The sequence below is a fragment of the Myxine glutinosa genome, chromosome 8, assembly GCF_964187855.1.
Source record: "Myxine glutinosa chromosome 8, kmMyxGlut1.1, whole genome shotgun sequence".
Lineage (NCBI taxonomy): Eukaryota > Metazoa > Chordata > Myxini > Myxiniformes > Myxinidae > Myxine > Myxine glutinosa.
The window spans coordinates 26,055,751-26,080,464 of NC_136268.1; the positions used below are offsets into that span (position 1 = coordinate 26,055,751).

Genomic DNA, 24,714 nt, shown 5'->3' on the forward strand with positions numbered 1-24,714 from the left:
CCCAGGTGCCAGGTGCCTTCAGGGCAGCATTCGGCGATATCGCCGAAAACTTGGGTTTGTATCGTGTGCCTTCAGGTGCCAGGTGTCCACGACCGCTCCACACTTACACAGAAACACTTGAGAACGATTATCACGGACACTTTTCATGTACGATCGCGATGATAGTTGTGCTGGCGCAGACAGCTGGAGTTAAGTTTGGATCGGGACGCCTCCCAGTAATGGCGGACGCAAGAGCGCCGCCTATCGGCGAGGGGGCACGATCGTCCTTATCGGATCAGTCTAGAGTCCCTGTATAAAGAGAGTTGCGCCATGCGCTGACCCGAGATTTCTGGTCACGTGATTTCGTGGCGCCATTTTGTGTCTAACTTCACCGTGTGTGAACGTCAGCTTGGTACGGGAATGTTGTTTATTGCCAAACAAAATGACTGGTTGTTCTGCTTTTGGTTGTTCAAACCAATCTGGGAAATATAAGATGTATAGATTTCCAAGTGATAAAGTCAGAAGACAAATTTGGGAAGCGAAAGTCAGACGAAAGAGCTGGAAAGCGATCGACTCCTCGAGACTCTGCCAGGTAGGCCCACGCCGCTTGATGATCGATGTTCAAAAGCAATTCTATCTGCTCGTTTTTTTTTTAGTTGTCTGTCCGTTGAAAACACTTTTAAAGGGAAGTGATTTAAAGGAATGAACGGAGCAGTGATGAGTCACTTGTGAGGAGTGAACGGAGTAGTGATGGTGTCTCACTTGTGAGGAGTGAACGGAGTAGTGATGAGTCTCACTTGTGAGGAGTGAACGGAGTAGTGATGAGTTTCACTTGTGAGGAGTGAACGTAGTGGGATGAAGTGTTGGTCTGGTCAGAGTGTTGTATTACGGGCAGAGTTTTCTTACGGTCTGAATGTATGAATCATGTTCTGTACTGAATGTATGAACCAAGTTTTGTACTGAATGTTTACTGTGTTGGCCTCATCGTGTTCCTGGTGAAATTAAACAAGTTATGGTGAATACGACGTCTTATCTGTGCTTTTCCATATCTGTTCGACTAGACGAACCGTGCACACTGCAGGTATTTTTAAAAGTTTTTTCTCTGTTTAATTACGGCTTGGCGCAGTCGAAAATTAAGTGTTAATTAAGTCGCCAGCTATGAAACATATTAATCGATCAGGCAATATCCATCAGAGTTCTGGGCAAGGGTGTAGTAATAAATGAACGTTTCAATCTTACTAGATGCCGATGACGTTTTCCTTATGTCAGAGACAGAAGCTGACTTGCAGCTTGTTAAATCATTACACTGGAAATTGAATATAAATGTCGATAAAACTAAAGTTGTACACTATAGAAATATGGCAATACCACGTACAGAATTTGTTTTAAGTGTGTTCGACTATATGTCGGCTGGAAGTCCTACACCGGAATTGCTCTCGGCACCCTTTAGAAAATATTGGATATGCCCACACTCCTTTCTAAAAGTTATTAAAATTCAGAGAACGACAGCATTGGTTTGTCTTACTTATAATGTTAGCTCTTATACTTATATGCAGTGTTGGCTTGTAATATGCATTGCCATACCACTTTTAATATCACCACACAGCTCTTTTTCACGGCAATAGCTGAGTTTTTGACAAAACAAATATCACCTGTATGTAATAATAAGACTAAATATGTGTAGTAAAATTTTTTTTAGCAGGTTTAGAATATATCACCCCATATCGCGAATGTACATGTATATCTAATCCGACACACTTAGACACAAAATGGCGTCCAAATTTGAGTTGACACAACTCTCTATATACAGGGACTCTAGATCAGTCTATGTTATCCGATAAGGAAATACAAGGAGCGTTGACGCAGGAAGTGGCTATTTGGCCCATGACAACGGCAGGGTTAAGCATTCGGTTGCGTGCGTGCAGTGCATGTATGCATTTATAAAATTCATTTTCTCGGCAACCGTTGGTTCGATTGACACATTTTACCATATGAGTGCCTCTGCCTGTATAAATTTTTAATCATAATTATGACGTCATAGGTTACGTGGCACGGACGCTATCTTGGAAAAACGTTACATACCTACAAACAAAGGCTACACCTTTGTATCTCCAAAACCGTTCAATGAAAAAATTGAAACATGGCTCATTGTCAAGTACTCTCCATGGGGAATAAGATATGCTAATGATCATATCATTGGTGCCTTCATTATGATGTCATAATTGGACAAGTACAATGCTTGATCAGATCAGTATAAATTTGTTTCTTTGCAATTGTTGTTCCAAATGACACTAAATATTCACCATAGGAGCGTTTCCGCCTGTACAATTTTAATAATTACGATGTCATACGTCACGAGGTACGGGTGCCATTTTGAAAAACTTTACACCTCGATATCTGAAACCGCTCTATGGAAAAAATTGAAACATGGCTCATTGTCAAATACTCACCATGGGGAATAAATATGTTAATGAGATGTCATCGTTTTTTTTGTTTGTTTTGTTTTTTTGTATACATAATCGAGGCTCGTGAAAGAGCTAACATTTATCACACAAACAAATCAAACAGACAAACAAAAAAGTATATAAAAAGGGGAGCGGTAGACAAGATGGGGAGAGAAGGGGAAGCACATAAACACAACATTTGAGAGCAGGGACATCGGGAATGTGTGGGAGGGAGAGGGCTTGGGGGGAGGCGGCGTGGGAAGGGGGGATGGCAGAAGTATAAACACAAGGACACCAGGGACTTCCAGGAAAGAAGTTGGTATTTCAAAAAAGTGGATTTGGGATGAAATTAGCGGGGGTAGAAAAGATCAAGGTTTTGGATGGGGGAAGATAAGAGATGGTGGTGAACAGCTGTTTTAAAGACCTGGAGGGAGGAGTGGGATTGAAGAGAGTGAGGGAGTTTGTTCCAGAGGCGGGAGAAAAGAGGAATGAAGGAGTGAAGGTGAGCAGAGAGTCTTGATTTTGGCAGTTTAACTATAAGAGGGTTGCAGGCAGATTTTGTGCGACCTGTAGGAATATTTGGGGGACAGAGCCCAGAGAGAGCAGGAGGAGCAAGGCCGGAGAGGAGTCGGTAGAAGACAGAAAGACCACCAACCTGCCTGCGGTGATTAAGTGAAAGGCCCTTGGAGTTAGTTTCATCGCGGGAGATTCCAATGATTCTGAACGCTTTGGTTTCAACAGCGTGAAGACGAGCTAGGTGTGAGGCAGGAGCACCAGCCCAGAGGGGAGAGCAGTACTCCATTGAGCTGCGGATGAAAGCCTTGTATGTGGTGAGGAGCTCAGGTGTGCCAAGGAAGGACTTTGCACGATGGAGGATGCCCAGTCGGCGACTGGCTTTGGAGGCCAGCTTGGAAATGTGGTTTTCCCAGGAAAGATCATGGCAGATAGTGAGACCCAAAAGCTTGAGTGACAGAACTTCTTGGAGATAATTGTTGAGAAAGTATGTGGGAGGGTTGTCCAGTTGGTCTTTTCGGAGACACATCGTAAGATGCCTTCATTATGACGTCATAATTCGACAAGTATAACACTTCATCCGATCAGTATGAATTTCTTTCTCTGCAACTGTTGGTGGTCTGATGGACAAAATATTTTTACCATAAGAGCGCTTCCTCCTGTATAATATTTTAATGATAATTATGATGTCATCGGTCACGTGGCATGATTCAAAGATGCTGGCCTTCAGGACTTATGCATATAAGCAGACATCATCACAGAAGGTTCAATAAATAGAGTTTTGGATGGAAAGATGTATAATCGAGCAGTCCGCATGCACAAGTGTATATATGAAGCGTTTATGAGACTCACGTGGATTGAATTCATTCCTTGGGTGGAAAACAATAGGCAGGACAATGCTCATACTGTAACCTCATTCTTAGAAAAAATGAATGACACTGTCATTGATCTGCACCAATGGAACTCCCATGCTCTGTTGCAAGACCCAGTTTTAAAGGGCAGCATGCTCTTTGGAAGGAATTCTTGGAGCATCTTCATCTTACTATAATTCACCAAATGTCTGTCCGTCTGTCCGTTCCCAGGTACCGCAAAAACGGCTGAACCAATCGCAACGAAATTTTGGGTGGGTAATCCTGGGACCCCCTGAAGTAAAATAGGCTATATTGTTTTTCCAATTTTTTTTTCCCAATTTTCCCAATTTCCAATTTTCCAAACACGATGGAATAATATTTACCGATATGAAGTGATGTGGCTTTTATTGAAATTCTACAAATACTGTTTAGATTTTGACGATTTGCATGTGATATTATTTAGAGGATGTTTATATAAATCGTTTAAAATAAAAAAGCCTTCAATTTTTGATATTTTGCCTTTTCAATTGGGCCTCCCAATTGAAGCCCCGCCCATAGGGCGGGTACCGTTGCTAGTCATGACAATGGAGATTTGTCAGCATTCTGGATGTCATACGTGGATATTGTCGAAACAATCTACCTTGCCCTACTGCCTGAGAAAGGAACTGACAGTTACATGTCGCAGTCATACAATCCGTGATCCCTTGGTGTTTCACCTATGACAAAGTGAACTATGCTCGATATTTACCAGCATACTATGCCCAGATGCTATTCGGGCTAATCGTACCAACGTTTGCCGAGAAAATGATTTTTTTTTAAATGGAGACACGTAAGGCGTACATACGACACGTACGCACGTGCTCGCATAACCCCGCTTTCACTTCCGGATCGCAGGGTAACAAATCTTCTTCAGCACAGTTTTGAAAAACGCGAAGCTTCGTACTGTTCGAACACGAATAACTTTCATTTCATTTCATTTCATTGATTATTTCCAAGTAAATCAAGATCCATACATTGCGCCCGCGCATGATTACCAAAAAGCGAACCCAGTCACCATCGAGTAACCAACCCTCCTCGTGTTAAACAAACAAAAAAAATTAAACATTAAATCCAAGGTTAAAAAAAAAATCTTCAAAGAGGAGAAAACTTAGAATTACATATAGTCAGGAGATAAAATCAACCCGGATGGATAAGTTATAATAATGAATTAAAATTCGCCGGAAGAAGATGAAGAAGAAACTCTGAAGAGGAAGATTCTTCGATTGTCTCGGTGCTCGATTGGTCTGGGCTGACGAACGGCAAGTCGAGCTCGGCTCAGCTTTTCTTCCTCAAGAGTCGGATCCCACGTGGGAAGAAAATGGCTGCGAACGTGGTGAGCTTGATTAACCCAGGTCCCTCACCATTCTCACCACACTGTTGATCTTACTTTAGGTATTATTATATAATCATCGCAAGTGCGCTGATATTTATCTTCACAAACTCCTCGAAATGCTCTCTTTTTCGCCTTATTTTAAAGCTTCCTTCCTCCTCATTTGTTAACCTCACAGTTTCTTCGTGTCTCACGTATTCTTCGGCTTTCACGATCGTGGAAATATATTCTTGTTAGCTTAAAGTCATTTTTTCCCCTTCTCGTTAATCTTAATTTTTTATTTTGTTAACCTCACCCCCCGCCTACTCCTCACCCCCCACCTACTTCTCACCCCCCACCTACTTCTCACCCCACCCCACCTACTTCTCACACCCCCCACCTACTTCTCACCCCCCCCCCCACCTACTTCTCATGCCCCACCTACTCCTCACCCCCCACCTACTCCTCACCCCCACCTACTCCTCACCCCCCACCTACTCCTCACCCCCCACCTACTCCTCACCCCCCACCTACTCCTCACCCCCCCACCTACTCCTCACCCCCCACCTACTCCTCACGCCCCACCTACTCCTCACCCCCCACCTACTCCTCACCCCCCACCTACTCCTCACCCCCCACCTACTCCTCACCCCCCACCTACTCCTCACCCCCACCTACTCCTCACCCCCCACCTACTCCTCACCCCCACCTACTCCTCACCCCCCCACCTACTCCTCACCCCCACCTACTCCTCACCCCCCCACCTACTCCTCACCCCCACCTACTCCTCACCCCCACCTACTCCTCACCCCCCACCTACTCCTCACCCCCCCACCTACTCCTCACCCCCACCTACTCCTCACCCCCACCTACTCCTCACCCCCACCTACTCCTCCCGCCCCACCTACTCCTCACCCACTCCTCACCCCCACCCACTCCTCACCCCCACCTACTCCTCACCCCCCACCTACTCCTCACCCCCCATCAGCTACTTACCCCCTATCTACTCCTCACCCCCTATCTACTCCTCACCCCCCATCTACTCCTCACCCCCACCCCATATTCACCCACAACCCCCATATTCACCCACAACCCCCATATTCGCCCACAACCCCCATATTCGTCCACAACCCCCATATTCGCCCACAACCCCCATATTCGCCCACAACCCCCATATTCGCCCACAACCCCCATATTCGCCCACAACCCCCATATTCGACCACAACCCCCATATTCGACCACAACCCCCATATTCGCCCACAACCCCCATATTCGCCCACAACCCCCATATTCGCCCACAACCCCCATATTCGCCCACAACCCCCATATTCGCCCACAACCCCCATATTCGCCCACAACCCCCATATTCGCCCACAACCCCCATATTCGCCCACAACACCCATATTCACCCACAACCCCCATATTCACCCACAACCCCCATATTCACCCACAACCCCCATATTCACCCACAATCCCCATATACACCCACAATCCCCATATTCACCCACAATCCCCATATTCACCCACAATCCCCATATTCACCCACAATCCCCATATTCACCTACAATCCCCACATTCACCCACGACTGCCATATTCACCCATTCCCTCCACTCCAAATATTCACCCCTTCTCCGCCTCCCTATATTCACCCACTACCGCCATATTGACCCACCAACACCATATTCACCCATTCCCTCCACTCCCACATATTCACCCATTCCCTCCACTCCCACATATTCACCCATTCCCTCCACTCCCACATATTCACCCATTCCCTCCACTCCCACATATTCACCCATTCCCTCCACTCCCACATATTCACCCATTCCCTCCACTCCCACATATTCACCCATGCCCTGCCTCCCCATATTCACCCACCAATCCCATATTCACCCATCCCCTCCCTCCCCATATTCACCCACCAATTCCATATTCACCCATCCCCTCCTTCCCAATATTCACCCACTATCCCCCGATTCACCCACTACCCCCATATTCACCCACTACCCCCATATTCACCCACTACCCCCATATTCACCCACTACCCCCAGATTCACCCACTACCCCCAGATTCACCCACTACCCCCAGATTCACCCACTACCCCCAGATTCACCCACCACCCCCAGATTCACCCACTACCCCAGATTCAACCACCACCCCCAGATTCACCCACCGCCCCCGTATTCACCCACCGCCCCCGTATTCACCCACCGCCCCCGTATTCACCCACCGCCCCCGTATTCACCCACCGCCCCCGTATTCACCCACCGCCCCCGTATTCACCCACCGCCCCCGTATTCACCCACCGCCCCCGTATTCACCCACCGCCGCCGTATTCACTCACCGCCGCCGTATTCACTCACCGCCGCCGTATTCACCCACCGCCGCCGTATTCGCCCACCGCCGCCGTATTCACCCACCGCCGCCGTATTCACCCACCGCCGCCGTATTCGCCCACCGCCGCCGTATTCACCCACCGCCGCCGTATTCACCCACCGCCGCCGTATTCACCCACCGCCGCCGTATTCACCCACCGCCGCCGTATTCACCCACCGCCGCCGTATTCACCCACCGCCGCCGTATTCACCCACCGCCGCCGTATTCACCCACCGCCGCCGTATTCACCCACCGCCGCCGTATTCACCCACCGCCGCCGTATTCACCCACCGCCGCCGTATTCACCCACCGCCGCCGTATTCACCCACCGCCGCCGTATTCACCCACCGCCGCCGTATTCACCCACCGCCGCCGTATTCACCCACCGCCGCCGTATTCACCCACCGCCGCCGTATTCACCCACCGCCGCCGTATTCACCCACCGCCGCCGTATTCACCCACCGCCGCCGTATTCACCCACCGCCGCCGTATTCACCCACCGCCGCCGTATTCACCCACCGCCGCCGTATTCACCCACCGCCGCCGTATTCACCCACCGCCGCCGTATTCACCCACCACCGCCGTATTCACCCACCGCCGCCGTATTCACCCACCGCCGCCGTATTCACCCACCCCCGCCGTATTCACCCACCGCCGCCGTATTCACCCACCCCCGCCGTATTCACCCACCGCCGCCGTATTCACCCACCGCCGCCGTATTCACCCACCGCCGCCGTATTCACCCACCAACCCAATATTCACCCATTCCCCCCACTCCTAATATTCACCCATTCCCCCCACTCCTAATATTCACCCATTCCCCCACTCCTAATATTCACCCATTCCCCCACTCCTAATATTCACCCATTCCCCCCACTCCTAATATTCACCCATTCCCCCACTCCTAATATTCACCCATTCCCCCCACTCCTAATATTCACCCATTCCCCCCACTCCTAATATTCACCCATTCCCCCCACTCCTAATATTCACCCATTCCCCCCACTCCTAATATTCACCCATTCCCCCCACTCCTAATATTCACCCATTCCCCCACTCCTAATATTCACCCATTCCCCCCACTCCTAATATTCACCCATTCCCCCCACTCCTAATATTCACCCATTCCCCCCACTCCTAATATTCACCCATTCCCCCCACTCCTAATATTCACCCATTCCCCCCACTCCTAATATTCACCCATTCCCCCCACTCCTAATATTCACCCATTCCCCCCACTCCTAATATTCACCCATTCCCCCCACTCCTAATATTCACCCATTCCCCCCACTCCTAATATTCACCCATTCCCCCCACTCACACATATTCAACCTTGGCTCCCGTCAAACCCACTCTGCCGATATTCACCCACTCTCCCCATATTCACCCACTCTCCCCATATTCACCCACTCTCCCCATATTCACCCACTCTCCCCATATTCACCCACTCTCCCCATATTCACCCACTCTCCCCATATTCACCCACTCTCCCCATATTCACCCACTCTCCCCATATTCACCCACTCTCCCCATATTCACCCACGCTCCCCATATTCACCCACGCTCCCCATATTCACCCACTCTCCCCATATTCACCCACTCTCCCCATATTCACCCACTCTCCCCATATTCACCCACTCTCCCCATATTCACCCACTCTCCCCATATTCACCCACTCTCCCCATATTCACCCACTCTCCCCATATTCACCCACTCTCCCCATATTCACCCACTCTCCCCATATTCACCCACTCTCCCCATATTCACCCACTCTCCCCATATTCACCCACTCTCCCCATATTCACCCACTCTCCCCATATTCACCCACTCTCCCCATATTCACCCACTCTCCCCATATTCACCCACTCTCCCCATATTCACCCACTCTCCCCATATTCACCAACTCTCCCCATATTCACCCACTCTCCCCATATTCACCCACTCTCCCCATATTCACCCACTCTCCCCATATTCACCCACTCTCCCCATATTCACCCACTCTCCCCATATTCACCCACTCTCCCCATATTCACCCACTCTCCCCATATTCACCCACTCTCCCCATATTCACCCACTCTCCCCATATTCACCCACTCTCCCCATATTCACCCACTCTCCCCATATTCACCCACTCTCCCCATATTCACCCACTCTCCCCATATTCACCCACTCTCCCCATATTCACCCACTCTCCTCATATTCACCCACTCTCCTCATATTCACCCACTCTCCCCATATTCACCCACTCTCCCCATATGCACCCACTCTCCCCATATGCACCCACTCTCCCCATATGCACCCACTCTCCCCATATGCACCCACTCTCCCCATATTCACCCACTCTCCCCATATTCACCCACTCTCCCCATATTCACCCACTCTCCCCATATTCACCCACTCTCCCCATATTCATTCACCCACTACCACCATATGCACCCACTACCACCATATTCACCCACTACCACCATATTCACCCACTAACCCCTTATTCACCCACTACCACCATATTCACCCACTACCACCATATTCACCCACTACCACCATATTCACCCACTACCACCATATTCACCCACTACCACCATATTCACCCACTACCACCATATTCACCCACAAACCCCTTATTCACCCACTACCACCATATTCACCCACTACCACCATATTCACCCACTACCACCATATTCACCCACTAACCCCTTATTCACCCACTACCACCATATTCACCCACTACCACCATATTCACCCACTACCACCATCTTCACCCACTCCCCCCCCTCACCATCTTCACCCACTCCATCCCTCTCCCATATTCACCCACTTGCTCCCACCCCCATCCTCTTGACTGCCTCTTTCGACTTCATTCCTTTTAAACCTAGCCCTGCTTGAGCCTCTCTTCTTCACAGCCTCTCCGCACATATGTTTTCCCTCCACCTTCCTTATTCTCCCTTTCACTGTCTTCTTCTTTGGACTTTCCTGTTCTCATCATTCCTGTTGACATTTTCCTTTTCCTTTTCTCCACCCAGACATTCAATATAATGTCGTTATTTAATGAAAGGTCACAGTAAATCATTCTTAAAATAAACACTATATGATAGTTCCAGTACTCGTTAGTGGGTAAGAAAATTAGTCCGATATGTACCTCTTCAAGTAACGCCATCTTGTACTTGTTTTGAGCAGCAGATTCCATTGCCCATGATCGAGGAGGCTCAGGCTTCAGGCTCAGAAGCTGGAGAGAAAGGCTCTGCTGATGACATGACCTCGAGGGACTACTACTTTGACTCTTATGCACATTTTGGTATCCACGAGGTATGGATGCAGCTCATGTTCAAACTCGCTGAACTCTTCCTCGTTTCCTTCATCTCAGTAACACGTGGAAATGTTGTTAAGGCCTCACGAGTGGAATTAAAGTGGATGTTTCCGATCGGCGAAAATTCCTGGTGGGAGGGGTTGAAAAGATTTTGGGTGGTGACATGAGATGAATTGGTCTTCTATTGGGATGATGTCTGACCATTTGTTTAAATATGGGGGACGGTCAAAGTTTTCAGAACAAGATACTACAGTCCCTGGATCCCTGGTGTTGGGCTAGCGGCTAGGGTGCCGGCTTAGGATCCTAGGATCCTGGGTTCGAATCCCGGTTGATCGCTGAATTAACGCCAGGGGGGTTGACTCAGCCTGTCATCCTTCCGAGGTCGGCTAATTGAGTACCAGTTCACTGGTAATCCCCTGTTTGTCGTTAAAAAAGGCGGCAAAAAGGGTTGGCGTCAGGAAGGGCATCCGGCCGTAAAACATTGCTTCAAAAAGGGGACCGAAAAACAACAACAACCACGGTGCCCGAAAAAGGCCAACCCCCGCTTTGCGGGGAAAAATGGCCTCTAAAGGTGGTTTAAAATTTTTTTATACTACAGTCCACAAAACTGAAACTTTTTATATTAGTTTTGAATACCCAAGTATGTCTAATTGGCAAACAAAAAAACACAAAAGAAATTGAACGATAAAGGACTGAAGTTTCTCGATCTGTTAGTATCTCATTCCATGAACATTTTCGGAATCCTCTTAAGATTCCCTTGGATTATTGAGTTAACGTTCACGATTGGTACCTGTTTTGTCCTCTTCGGTAGGAAATGCTCAAGGACGAGGTGAGAACACGTACCTACCGCAATGCGATGTACCACAACCGCCACCTGTTCAGAGATAAGGTTGTCCTGGATGTTGGCAGTGGGACGGGCATCCTCTGCATGTTTGCTGCCAAGGCCGGTGCACGCTGTGTCTTTGGGGTAAGGCAGTAGATTCCCTCTTATTTCCTAAGAAAGGTACCAAGGCATATCATATATATATAATGCTTTATTGAATTTGAGAAACTCATTCCCATTCCTCCTTCTGGCAAAGACAACATGCCCGAGCTGCTGCCGATGGTTGTGTACTTGTGCTGAGGTTCTTGTCGATGGTAGTTCAATGGTTTATACTATCAGCGCGTAAAGCGGGTCGATGATTGATAAGAAAAAACAGCCTTTGGTGTTTTTAGTTTGGATGGGTAAAAGCAGTTGAGTGTCGTCGTGGGGTGTGAGGAAGTCATTTGCTGGTTTGGTGTTGAAAGCAACACTGGAGTTGATGTTGGTGGTTTGAGGGGAAGGCGTTGCTCTGATGGAAAGAGATGGACTCGCGGACCGTGTCTGGGCTTCATAGCCTCTCGGAGTGTGTGCACTTGTCCAGCATTGCAGAATCCTGTCTCCCTCTCTTTGTCCTGTGCCCTGAGCTGCGTGGTGCTGACCCTCTCTTGAGCTCCTCTCCCCTGAACGGCTCATCCCAAACTGCGGTGAACTGTCTCCACCCTTGGCTTTCTTTACCTCGTGATCACGCGCCAATTGGTCCTCTGTCGAGCTTCTCGACATGCCCCCAGTTGCCAGCAGTTTCTAACGGGCTACAGTTCTTACCTTGGTGCAGGATTGCGAGGCGTTACTTTTGCCACCCTCGCTCGGGGATGAAGTGGATGGGGAGGGGAGGTGGGGGGCAGGGAGATTTTCTGGACTTGCGGAGGTGGAGAGGGAGAGGGCGGTTTTGGTAAAATGCAGAATGTCTACCACTTAAAGAATCTGTCGTTCCTTTGACTGGGATGAAGAGTTGTAGGACTTATCCATGTAATTTGTAAGTTGGTGGGAGAATATTATCCAGATGAGTTAGCTCGATCATTGGAAGCAAAATTATTGACGTCAAGGTGAAATAAATAAATAAATAAATAAATTTGAAATTCCTTGAAATATAATCTCGTTTTGATTCATTTGGACCATTGAGCTGCTAGACGAGGCTTGAAACACCAGCACGTTGCAACAGCATGGGATGTTTCTGTCTCGGATACTGTTCTTTCGATTTCCCATGAGGTCAGTTAGGTTTCATTTCCATTGGCCAGAAATGAATGCCTGCAACAGAGTCCTGGTGCAGTCTTTGAGCAACTCTCTCAAACTCGAACCAAGGACTTGTTTGGTTGCATCTCTTCTTCCAGGATCTGTTAATTGGTGACATTTTATGAAAAACGAATGGCTTCTATGGGATCGGTGCGATGCTGGAGGATTATGGTTGCAGCGCCGTGAGAGTTACCGAATGGTCCTCCAACAGGTGTTTGACCCATCGTTGTTGTTCGGTATGTTTATGCTCGTTTGTCATACAGATACAGATGTGTGTCTTTATGTCCATTTGCCTGTCACACTCGCTTCCCATTCCTGTAGATCGAGTGCTCTAACATTGCAGACTACTCTCAGAAAATCGTGCAGGCAAACAACATGGAGCATGGTGAGGCTGTGTATGTGCTGTGTGCATGTTTACATTATCGCTTGCAGATTCCATTTGGTTTACATGTCATCTGCGATTGGCTCGTGATGTTTCGATTCTGAGCCGTCTACCTTGTATCCCCAAGTGTTTGTTAAATCTCTTTGAAATCGGAATTGCAGTGGAATCGTTTTATTCCTATTGACGAAGTCGCCGGAGGCATTATATTGTTGCGGATCTCCCGAAGCCCGTTTCCGTTACAAAGGGGGGATTAAACCCCTTTTTTCCCCTGGGTCTTCGGGTCCACGAGGCCGAATCGCCACTTCCGGGCAAACGTGAAAAAGGGCATTGGGACAAATTTGCATGTACCTTTAACCCACGCTGCCACGAAAGCGGGGATCGAACCTCACACAAGCCACGCTTAATCGAGTATGCCCGAGCGGTATGCGTATCACGTGACTCGTGCTGTTACTTTATTGGAACCCGATTTGAGCGATTCTATTCGTACCATGCGAAGCCAATGGATGGAAGGGACAGGACGGTCAAATCAGAGAATGAAAATGAATGAATGATCGTTTTAGGGCCATTTTTCCCCGCTACAGCGGGGGTTAGCCTTGCGGGCCCCATGACGATCATGGTTCCCTGTTTGAGGCAATGTTTTTATGGCCGGATGCCCTTCCTGACGCCAACCCTTGGTTGCCTCTTACGATGCGCAGGGATACGGTGCACCTATTCTAAACCGGGGTACACACCGGGATCATTCATCCCAGCAAGCTGGTACTCAATTTGCCGACCTCGGAAGGATGACAGGCTGAATCAACCCCCCTGGCGTTAATTCAGCGATCGACCGGGATTCGAACCCAGGATCCGAGGATCCCAAGCCGGCACCCTAACCGCTAAGCCAACACCAGGCTAAACGGTCAAATCAGAGGAAGAACACAATTTATTTACAATGTACAATGATTCAGAATGAAGGAGGAAAGGGGACACAGAGCAGATCTTAATCAATCTTACTTAATCCCAGACACGGGCCCACTCACGCACACGGGGAGAAGAAGAGAAGAATGTTCGCGCGCCAAGCGCGCTTCGCCGTCGGTCGCTCCGGGACAGCTCGCCGGGCTTGGCTCTCCGATGTTCGCGGCACGTACGCAGGCGAAGGCAGGCAGGAGGAAATCGCGCGTCTGTGGCCCGGCATGGGTCGTCCTCTCGAGCGCACGATTAATACAGCGCAGAGCACAGGGCACGGGGAAAGTTCGTGTACCATAGGCAATTCAATTCGCTCGTTCTGCAGCTCCACTCGCGTTCTCAAGCTCAACCCAACTCACTCTCACGGGGAGCTGTAACTCGTCTCACAGGGAACTGACGTGCACACGACTCTGACCGACCTTGTCTCACTCAACTGCCGTCTCAACCCAACTGTTCTCACCGGGAACTCAACTCTTTCTCAACTCACTGACCGGGAACTCTGGACTCATCTGCGAACTGACTCTTTCTCAACCCATCTCGACTGAGGTCGGGGGCTCAGAGCAGGGTTTTATGGCTCCGCCCCGGCCCGACTCGAATGTTCCAAACCCCGCCTCTGGTCGTCGTGGTTAGCCACTCCCCTCGAGCCCTGATTGGCGGCTCGTGCTTACCGACCACTCCTGCCGCGCCTCCCTTCGGCCTCGGTAGACTTGTTCAGGCCTGCCGCGTGGCATTTCAGTGCCAAAAGAACACCTAAGCTCACTGGCCTACTCAACGCAAAACTAAACACAGGAAAGGACTACGCTTACATTTACTAAGAAATAACTGAACTATTGCGAGGCTTCATGTTGTGGTGCGTCTACCTACGAGGGGGAATTAACCTTTATTCCAAAACCACAACAATATTTTCGGGTTGTCCGTCCGTCTGTGATAGGTTTTTGTTACCGCAATAACTTACGGACGGCTGAAGGGACCTAAGTCAAACTTGGTACCAGTGTATATAATGATGTAAAAATAAACTGATTAAATTACGAGGTCAAAGGTCAGAGGTCCCGATAGGCAAAAATTCTGTTACCGAGCTAACTTGTGAACCAGTGATGGGATTTTGACCAAACTTGGTACAAGTATATATTATGATGCAAAGATGAACTGATTAGATTTCGGCACTGAGGTCAGAGGACATGTTGGGTTAAAAAAAAAAGTTGATGCTTGATAACAGGTGAAGGGATTTAAATCAAAGTTGGTACAAGTAAGTGTAATTATTTTTTTAATGCAACCAAGTTTTTTGTGTGAATATACTGTGTGAAGTTACTTTTTAGGTGTCTGTGACTTGACCACCTCTGTCCTCACTTCACCCCCACGCTCCTCTCCATAGTTGTGACAATAGTGAAGGGAAAGGTAGAAGAGGTGGAGCTTCCAATGGAAAAGGTGGATATCATCATCAGCGAGTGGATGGGATATTGTCTCTTCTATGAGTCGATGCTCAATACGGTCCTTTTTGCCCGTGACAAGTGGCTGGTGAGTGAGGAAGCTATTTCCCGTTGCTTATATGTTGACTACTTTGTTTAAAAAACTTATTTCGATCCTGTAGCCCGCTTTGTCTCTGTCTCTTGACAGAAACCATCGGGTGCCATCTTCCCCGATCGTGCTTCCCTCTACCTCACAGCGATAGAGGATCGTCAGTACAAAGAAAACAAGATCAACTGTAAGTTGAACCCTGAATGATGCAACCATTTCCTTCGACTCATGATGTGCATTTCCATGTCTGCGAGAGTACGCATGTTGGGAGGGGGACTGGGTTGTTGTGTTTTTGTACTAAAGCCATTTCGGTTGCAATTGCAGGGTGGGAGGATGTGTACGGCTTTGACATGTCTTGCATACGAGACGTAGCCATTCAAGAGCCGCTGGTTGATGTGGTTGAACCAAAGCAGGTTGTCACCAATGCCTGCCTTGTTAAGGTAAGTGTCCTGTATTCCCTCTGCACACAGGCATAGTTTTTAAAATATATATATATTTTTGTCGAGGGCTTTTTTAATTTACAGGGCTCTTTACATGTTCACAAACTATTTGTTGGGTATATATATATAAATATAGTGCATTCAGAAAGTATTCAGACCCCTTCACGTTTTTCACATTTTGTTATGTTGTAGCCTTATGCTGAAATCGTTTAAATTCATTTTTTCCCTCATCGATCTACACTCAATACCCCATAATGACAAAGAGAAAACAGGATTTTAGAAAGTTTTGCAAATTTATTAAAAAGAAAAAACTGAAATATCACATTTACATAAGTATTCAGATCCTTTGCTATGACACTTGAAATTTAGCTCAGGTGCCTCCCATTTCTCTTGATCATCTTTGAGATGTTTCTACAGCTTGATTGGAGTCCACCTGTGGTAAATTCAATTGATTGGACATGATTTGGAAAGGTACACACCTGTCTATATAAGGTCTCACAGCTGACAATGCATATCAGAGCAAAAACCAAGCCATGAGGTCGAAGGAACTGCCTGCAGAGCTCGGAGACAGGATTGTGTCGAGGCACAGATCTGGCGAAGCCTACAAAAAAATTTCTGCTGCATTGAAGGTTCCCAAGAGCACAGTGGCCTCCATAATTCTTAAATGGAAGAAGTTTGGAACAACCAGGACTCTTCCTAGCTGGCCGCCCGGCCAAACTGAGCAATCGGGGGCGAAGGGCCTTGGTAGGAGAGGTGACCAAGAACCCGATGGTCACTCTGGCTGAGCTCCAGATATCCTGTGTGGAGATGGGAGAAACTTCCAGAAGGACAACCATCACTGCAACACTCCACCGATCTGGGCTTTATGGCAGAGTGGCCAGACGGAAGCCTCTCCTCAGTGAAAGACCACCCCTTGTGTGACCCACTCCCTCCCCCCACCCCCTCTCCCCCATCTAGTGATCTCCGCCACCGAAAGTGGATGGAGGTTATGTTTTCACCCCTGCCTGTTTGTCTATGAACAAAATATCTCAAAAAGTTGTGGACAGATTCGGCCAAAAATTGGCAGAGATGTAGCGCATCTGACAAAGACGAAATGATTAGATTTTGATGAAGATCCGGATTCGGATCTGGCAAGTAAATTTTTAAGTGATCCTTCACCATTGGGAGATAGGGCCAAAAACGATACATAGCAGGATATCTCAATAAGTTATAGACGGATTTGAACGAAACTTGGTGGACAGGTTGTGTGTGTGACGAGACCGAATCAATTAGATTTTGGTGAAGATCTGAATATGGATTCAGATACGAGAATTATTTAATTGGGTGTTGCCTGGTGCCTGGTACCTGGTGTTGGGCTAGCAGCTAGGGTACCAGCTTGGGATCCTAGGATCCTGGGTTCGTAATCCCGGTCGATCGCTGAATTAACACCAGGGGGGTTGACTCAGCCTGTCATCCTTCCGAGGTCGGCTAATTTGAGTACCAGTTCACTGGTAATTCCCTGTTTGTCGTAAAAGGCGACAAAAAGGGTTGGCGTCAGGAAGGGCATCCGGCCGTAAAACATTGCTTCAAAAAGGGGACCAAAAAACAACAACAACCACGGTGCCCGAAAAAGGCCAACCCCTGCTTTGCGGGGAAAAATGGCCTCTAAAGGTGGTTATATACGAGAATTCTTTAATTATCAAGTGATTCTTTACCATTGAGAGATCGGGCTAAAAGCGATATATAGCATGATATTTCAAAAAAGATGTGGACGGGCTATGACTAAACTTGAGTGATGAGATGACAAGTGACGAGAACAAGCCGATTACATTTTGGTTCAGGTCTGAATCCAGATCTGGCCTATCAGCGGATACAAAACATAATCTGTTCAGCCTAGTGAAGGTTTGCGCTTTGTCGAGTGTCGTTCTAGTTGTCCTTGTAATTCATGTAAATGTACATCCATATCACCTAATGCCTTTTTCCTGTATGTGATTCACGAACCAGCTCTTTCGTTGGAGATAATTTTCGTGGCTAAATTAAGTTTTGCACGCAAGGTGGAGGATTGTATGAAAGATGCAAAAAAAGAATTTCTTTCTCTTTACCACTGCTTTTTTTCTTTCTTTTTCCCATTAACCCATATCCACAGGAAGTGGACATCTATACAGTGAAGGTGGAGGATCTAAACTTCACATCGCCATTCTGTCTTCAAGTGCGACGTGCCGACTACGTCCATGCCCTCGTTGCATACTTTACCGTGGAGTTCACGCGCTGCCACAAGCGCACCGGATTTTCTACTGGTAGGCACAGTTGGAGTGCGTATGGGTTCAGGATGGAGGTCGTGGTGGGTTAAGAGAAGGTGCGATGTGCTGTTCACTTGTGCCTTGTAAACTTCCTGTGTTTCGCAGCTCCCGACGCACCGTACACCCACTGGAAACAAACCGTGTTTTATCTGAAGGAAGACTGCCTGACGGTAAAGCCGAGTGAGGAGATATTTGGCACCATTTCAATACGGCCCAATGCAAAAAACAGCGTAAGTAACCTCAATTAGTGTTTATTTCACTCTGTGTCATTAACAGTTCACACCCCACCCCATTCTTTTTTCGCCCACATCTTCGTATGATATCTTTGGTATTAGGAGTCCCTACCATACAAGCATCCTCATTCTCCCTCATTTTCCCCCTTTCCCAACAGCGAGACCTTGACTTCACTGTGGATGTTGAGTTCAAGGGTCAGTTGTGTGAACTCTCAGCCTCCCAGGAGTTCCGTATGCGTTGAACCACAGCCTCTCTTGAATCCTAAAGCCACTCCCTTCCCACGAACCATTTCACATCCACCATTTTTTTCAAATTCCATCCATGCATTATCCTTGTCTCAACCTCTTGCTTGATCACTGTTGGTGCCTCTTCAGGCTCTCTTATGGGGCCATCTACGTTACATCCACAAAAATTGGTGGTTTTTCTAACCACCACCCCCGTGTGTTTGACACATCCTCGTTTAACCTCATCCCCACTCTCTTACATCCTCCCATATTCCCTCTTCGTTCATATCCTTCTGCTCCCTTTTCTAAATTTACACAATCCTCTCCAGCATACATAAATTGTAGATGGTCCCTAGGTGAACCCTGCCTTGCAGTCAGCCTCTCTGGTCTTCCCTGCCATCCGTAGACACAAACTCACCAATGATGATGATCTTTTTTTTATCTCAGGCCAATGTTACCTTTTAAAATCCAGGCTCATGTAGAGCTGAACAAGTTCAGCCAAGCAAACCTGTTCTTTGAAACATTGTAAGTGTGACATGTAAAACTTGATGACCTGATATTTGCGGTTTCCTTTGTGACGTCACAACTACTGTTCTCTTTCCGTTTTGTACCGAAGCTTTGCTCAGACAAGGTTTAAATCTGGGCCGTATAAAACGCGCCATTACTGTGGATTCTTTTTCATGTCTCAGTCCCCAAAGGTGGCCGGAGGCATTATTTGCTTATAGTTGGCTCTTAAACCGATATATTTAAATATCAGAACTTTCTGTTGCTTGTCATCAAATTTAGGTAAGGGGAGGCCTGGTTGGGGCGGAGGGTGGTGTGGCAATGAATTTGCACATACTGTGTGCGTCATAAAAAAATGTTCCTCTTTTGCATGCATTTGCCCCTTCAAAATTATTCTAACATTCTCCAAAGTGTAACGGCCATTCATTTTCTTTTCTTTTTTTTCTCTACAAAGTTTGCATGTGTTACACATTGCACATACCTTTTTGTTTTTCTACCTGGAGATGTTCTGATTTTAATTATTGTCAGAAGTGAACTCGGTGAAAGTTTTGAATCGTGCTGCATCCACTCTCAGTTTGTGGCCGATGCTTCAGACTGTAGTCCGGACTTGCTCTACTTGCGGTGCAGAACAGATGGGGTTGTGCGGTGTTCCACCAACCTTACCATTTGTACTTGCTTGTAACTTCTATTATGACAATGTTTAACGTTTTTTGTAGGGATGTGCTAGTTTTATCCAGTTGATGTAAAGGTAATAAAAGCGGAATTTAATTATTTTGCAAACACCTGTTTATCTCCTCTTTACTTGTCATTCAGGTGAGTGGTTCTCGCGGCATTATTTACCTCCCCAGAAAGCTGTGCGTGCTGCGTGGGTGTCTAGTCTTTTCTGGTGTGAAGGTCAGATTGATCAATGGTGTGAAAACGGGGGTTTTTTAATCGCATTGAAGGTCACAACCTGCTGAAGAACCTGGATTCCGTTACACATTAAGGACGTTGTCTTCTGCAGCAAGTGCAGATGGGGCCTATTTATTTTTACGGTGTAGCCCATCGGGCAGATCAGTCTAGAACAGTGTTTGTCCGTATGTATGTATGTCCCCTCAAACGTATACCAATCAGAGCTGAGAATCTGGTCACATGACAGGGTGATGTGATTACGTCTGATGTTGGTACGGCTGCTGACTCTCCACGCACCGCCATTTTGATTCATATGCCGTTCATGCCGAACATATTGTCGAACTTGTCATATATCACAATCGCCATGCTCTGCCTTTACGTTTTTCATTCTGTGTGAAACACAAACAAACCGATTGTTAAAATGACCATGAAATATCGAACGCGTTGGCGTTACGTCTCTTCCAATTCCAACAATACAGTACGTATCGGCCTTAGGCATTATGACTCACCGTCAGCTTCGGACAAATTAAACCCAGGTTTCTTAATACAGTGGTATCGTTTCAGTTGTATCGTTTTCGTAATAATAATAATATTATAGTAAATATAACCATAACACTTTAGTCCCAATGTCGTGAATGGAAAGTTGATGGATTGAAGCGGTGTAACCGTGGAAGTAAGGAATTCACCCCGGTTTAAAAAAATATATATAATTTTCGTAATAATAACGTAACGTTATTATAGTAAATCTAATCGTAACACTAATCCCTTTGTAGTGACTGCAAACGTACTGGAGGTTAAATATATATCTTATATATATATATATATATATATATATATATATATATATATATATATATATATATATATATATATATATATATATATATATATATACAGTATATATATATTAAAGTAGCGGCAGTTTTGTGTCCGGCCGTCATGCTACGTCATTACGTATATGATGTCATTACAGCGTAAACACCCGCTCACTTCGAGAACGGCAGGAAAGGTCATTCCTCTTTGGGGTATATAGATTACAGTCTCTCTGATCCGGTCTCAAGAACATTGGGTGTGTATTCATTTACCAAGTTTCTTGTGGAGAGATCGCCAAGTGGTTTAAGCATTTGAGCAAGCACTCCATTCAAAACCCTTAAGGAACTGCTGGCTTGGCAAGTGCTAGCTAGCTGCTTGGTAAATGAGCACACCTCCAACCCTTGTGGGGTATATAGATTACAGTAGATCTTCGCTCAGTTCTGCAAGTAACACCTCATGGATGTCTGGATTCCTTCAAATTTCTTTGTTTAATGTTATAAACAGCATTAGCGACTGTTGAAAAAGTTAATGTGTTTGTGGTTTATAATATACAAGCCCGGCTATGCCGATGTTAGACTTCTGGGCTTGTTTCAATTTTTTTTTACATACAAAGTCGAGGGAGGCTCATGGAAGAGATGTGGGTGGTTCATCTGCAGCCACCCGACTGCTGGTTGCATCATTTGTATGTAGGCGCATCTGCCGCTGATGCAATGCCTCTCCATAACCAGTTATCTGGTACTCATTTTGCTGACCTCGGAAAGATGACAGGCTGAGTCAACCCCACCTGGCGTTAATTCAATGGGATTCAAACTCAGGAGCTTAAGATGCTAACACTCTCCTCTCTCCCTAACCGTTAGGCCAACACCAGGTGATGGATGGAAGAGATGGAACACAGAATGGACCAGGATGCAACAGAACAAAAGAAACAGACGTGGGGGAAAAACGCCAACATGAGGGCCGAGGGAACAGAATAGAGGGAGAGTTGGATAAATAAGGCATGTCTGGAGGACTGAGGGGTAGTGGGGAAGATAATGGTTTTGGATGGGGGATGATCAGAGATAGTGGTGAACAGCTGTCTTGAAGATGTGGATGGAAGGATGAGATTGGAGATAATGGGGTGGTTGGTTCCATAAGTGGGGAAAAAAAGGAACGAATGAGTGGAGGTGAGCAGTGATTTTGGGTTTCAGGAGTTTCACCAAGTGGATGTTGCCGTTGCTTGTGGAGCGTGTGAGCCCTGCAAAACGCAGAGGGTGCAAGACCGGAAAGGAGGTGATAGAAGACAGAGACCACTGACCTATCTGTGATGGCAAATACATAGGCCCTTAGACTCAGCTGCATCGCAGGAGATTCCAAATAATCTTGAAGGCCTTGGTTTCTATGGCATCAAGCTGAGCAAGAAGTGAGGCAGGGGAGCCAGCCCAGAAGGGAGAGCAGTACTCCATCAAGCTGCGGATGAAAGCATTGAAGGTGGGTCGGAGTTCAGGTGTGCCGAGGAAGGTATTTTGCATGACAGTTGGCGATTAACTTTTGTGGTAGTGTTTTGATTCAAGAATCACACTGCACTCTAAACTAAGAGAAATCGTCTCGATGCAGCTGTTGAATCAATCTGGGAGCACGGAGATCCCCTTCCCTCCCCATTAATGTGAAAAGGCTTCGTTTTCCATCAAACTCACTCCCACCCAAAACTCAAGGGTCATCCCATGCATATCAATTGACAGTGCTTGACCAACTCTGGTTTCGGTGAAATGAATTACATAGATTTATATTTGGCAGAGATGTGCCACCGAAACTAGAGGGCAATCGAAGCTCCTTTACACCAAATATTGGTCATTGAAGTTTGACCTGACTCTGACGACTCAGTAATCCTGTGGTTATCCCATCTTATCTCATAGTTGCCCTGCAAAGTTAATTCTGATGTCATTTTTAATGCTGTTGAGGATACATATTGCTCCGAATACATGGGGAAAGAAACCTTCATAAAACGCTTACTTTAGTTTTCTGACCTTGATATTTGATATTATTTCGGATTTCCTTAAATCTGCCAGATTTTAGGTACACCAAGGCAATCCCTGTAAGTCTGAAGGTGTGCACTTTAATACTTTGGAGTTATGACTGTTACCTTGATGGTAGGATGGCGTAGAGGTACGCACACTCTCTCCCGAAGCTGTTTAGCCTGGGTTTGAATCTCGATCCAGCTATAAACTCTCATCCTGGTGTCTCGTCGGTCAGGTGATTCATCAATGTGTCCCTAGGATGGACTTTAAACTGGACATACTATCTGCTGACGTTGGACGTTAAAGATCTATCGGTGTCCTTTGTAAAGAGACTAGCTATCGCAGGCACCATGAACCAATTTGACATTCTTGCCCGAGCCTCCAAGGGGGCACTATCAGTGGCGCAGTCACGCCGTCAGCCGGCCTGTGATGCTATTCGCAGCAATGTGCTGCATACGAAAGATGATCTGGATGGCACTTGACTTGAAATGATGCCGGTTGCTAACTTTGTAACTGTGATGGAATTTTTCAATCCTGATGAGGTTTTCCCATCCACACCAAACTGCATGACTAATTTCTTGAAGCGATGCTGTCCATTGATCAGGTGGCTGGTGTAACTTCAATACATAATATTCAAATATTGGGGCAGAATGGCAAATTTTCTCTGGCATGAGATTCCCCTTCAAAATCTGTCAGATTGGTATGATTTATTTTGCTGACGGCTGCGAACCATTTTCTTCAATGGCTGCGAACTCCATTTGTTACTGTTGGACTTGCTTGTTGATAAAGAACATCCTTAAAATTAGACCTTGACTGCAGTGAGGCTCTGCTGTCGTTCATCTTCAAAATGAGCCTTGTCTTCTCTACTTATCCAAAAATATATAATTTGGAGCAAAATGTGCATGAATGCAAATAAAGCTGGGTCCGAAAGATTCTGTATGTATTCAGCCATGTGCTTCCACCTGTCTTCTGCCATCTGGGTGACGATTTGAACTCTGGAGTTTGTGGAAGGGTAGGCCCAGGACAGTGATTGGGCAACAATGGCACCACCTACAAAACCTTACCTCGGTGAAAGGACAATGAGCTGAGATCAGCCAACCACAAATATGACATGCTTCTGGAATGTTCCACGCAAATGACCACACCACCTTTCACACATTTCCCCAGCTTCCATAGCCTCAACGTAATATCTGCTTCCCAGTTCCCTCTGGCCCCCAAAAAATGGAACTGTCAGGTGCTGGGGAACTTATTGAACAGGAATGTCAAGAACAGCCATTGTTTGTGCTGTTTAAAGATTGATAATACAGAAGGAAAGATGGAGATTTCATTGTGTTTGTCAACAGAGTGACCACAAGATGGTGCCATTGCCAGAGGATCACATTGGATGTAGATATTTGATTTATAATTGAACTTCAGCAAAGGTTGATTGAAAGTTTGCGTGAAACGGCCACTTGGGACAACTCCAAACCAAGTTTCATTCCTCTTTTTTTTTCTTTTTTTTTTGTATGCAACATCGAGGCTCGTGAAAGAGCTAACATTAATCACACAAAAAGTCAAACCGACACATAAAACACAAAATAAGGG

The 24,714-nt window shown here is 46.7% G+C and overlaps 2 protein-coding genes across 2 annotated transcripts in view; both read left to right on the forward strand.

Annotated features, from left to right (window-relative positions):
* Positions 1 to 24,714, forward strand: part of LOC137432315 (serine/threonine-protein kinase 38) — a 444,663-nt gene that overhangs the window by 151,120 nt on the left and 268,829 nt on the right. The window lies entirely within an intron of this gene.
* On the forward strand, positions 5,008 to 20,212 carry LOC137432313 (protein arginine N-methyltransferase 1). The gene is made up of 10 exons (XM_068124135.2): positions 5,008 to 5,159; positions 10,688 to 10,816; positions 11,629 to 11,784; positions 13,231 to 13,294; positions 15,609 to 15,751; positions 15,851 to 15,938; positions 16,076 to 16,191; positions 18,317 to 18,467; positions 18,576 to 18,700; positions 18,862 to 20,212. The coding sequence occupies exons 1-10, from the start codon at positions 5,145 to 5,147 to the stop codon at positions 18,943 to 18,945; spliced, it is 1,071 nt and encodes a 356-aa protein (XP_067980236.1). The 5' UTR covers positions 5,008 to 5,144; the 3' UTR covers positions 18,946 to 20,212.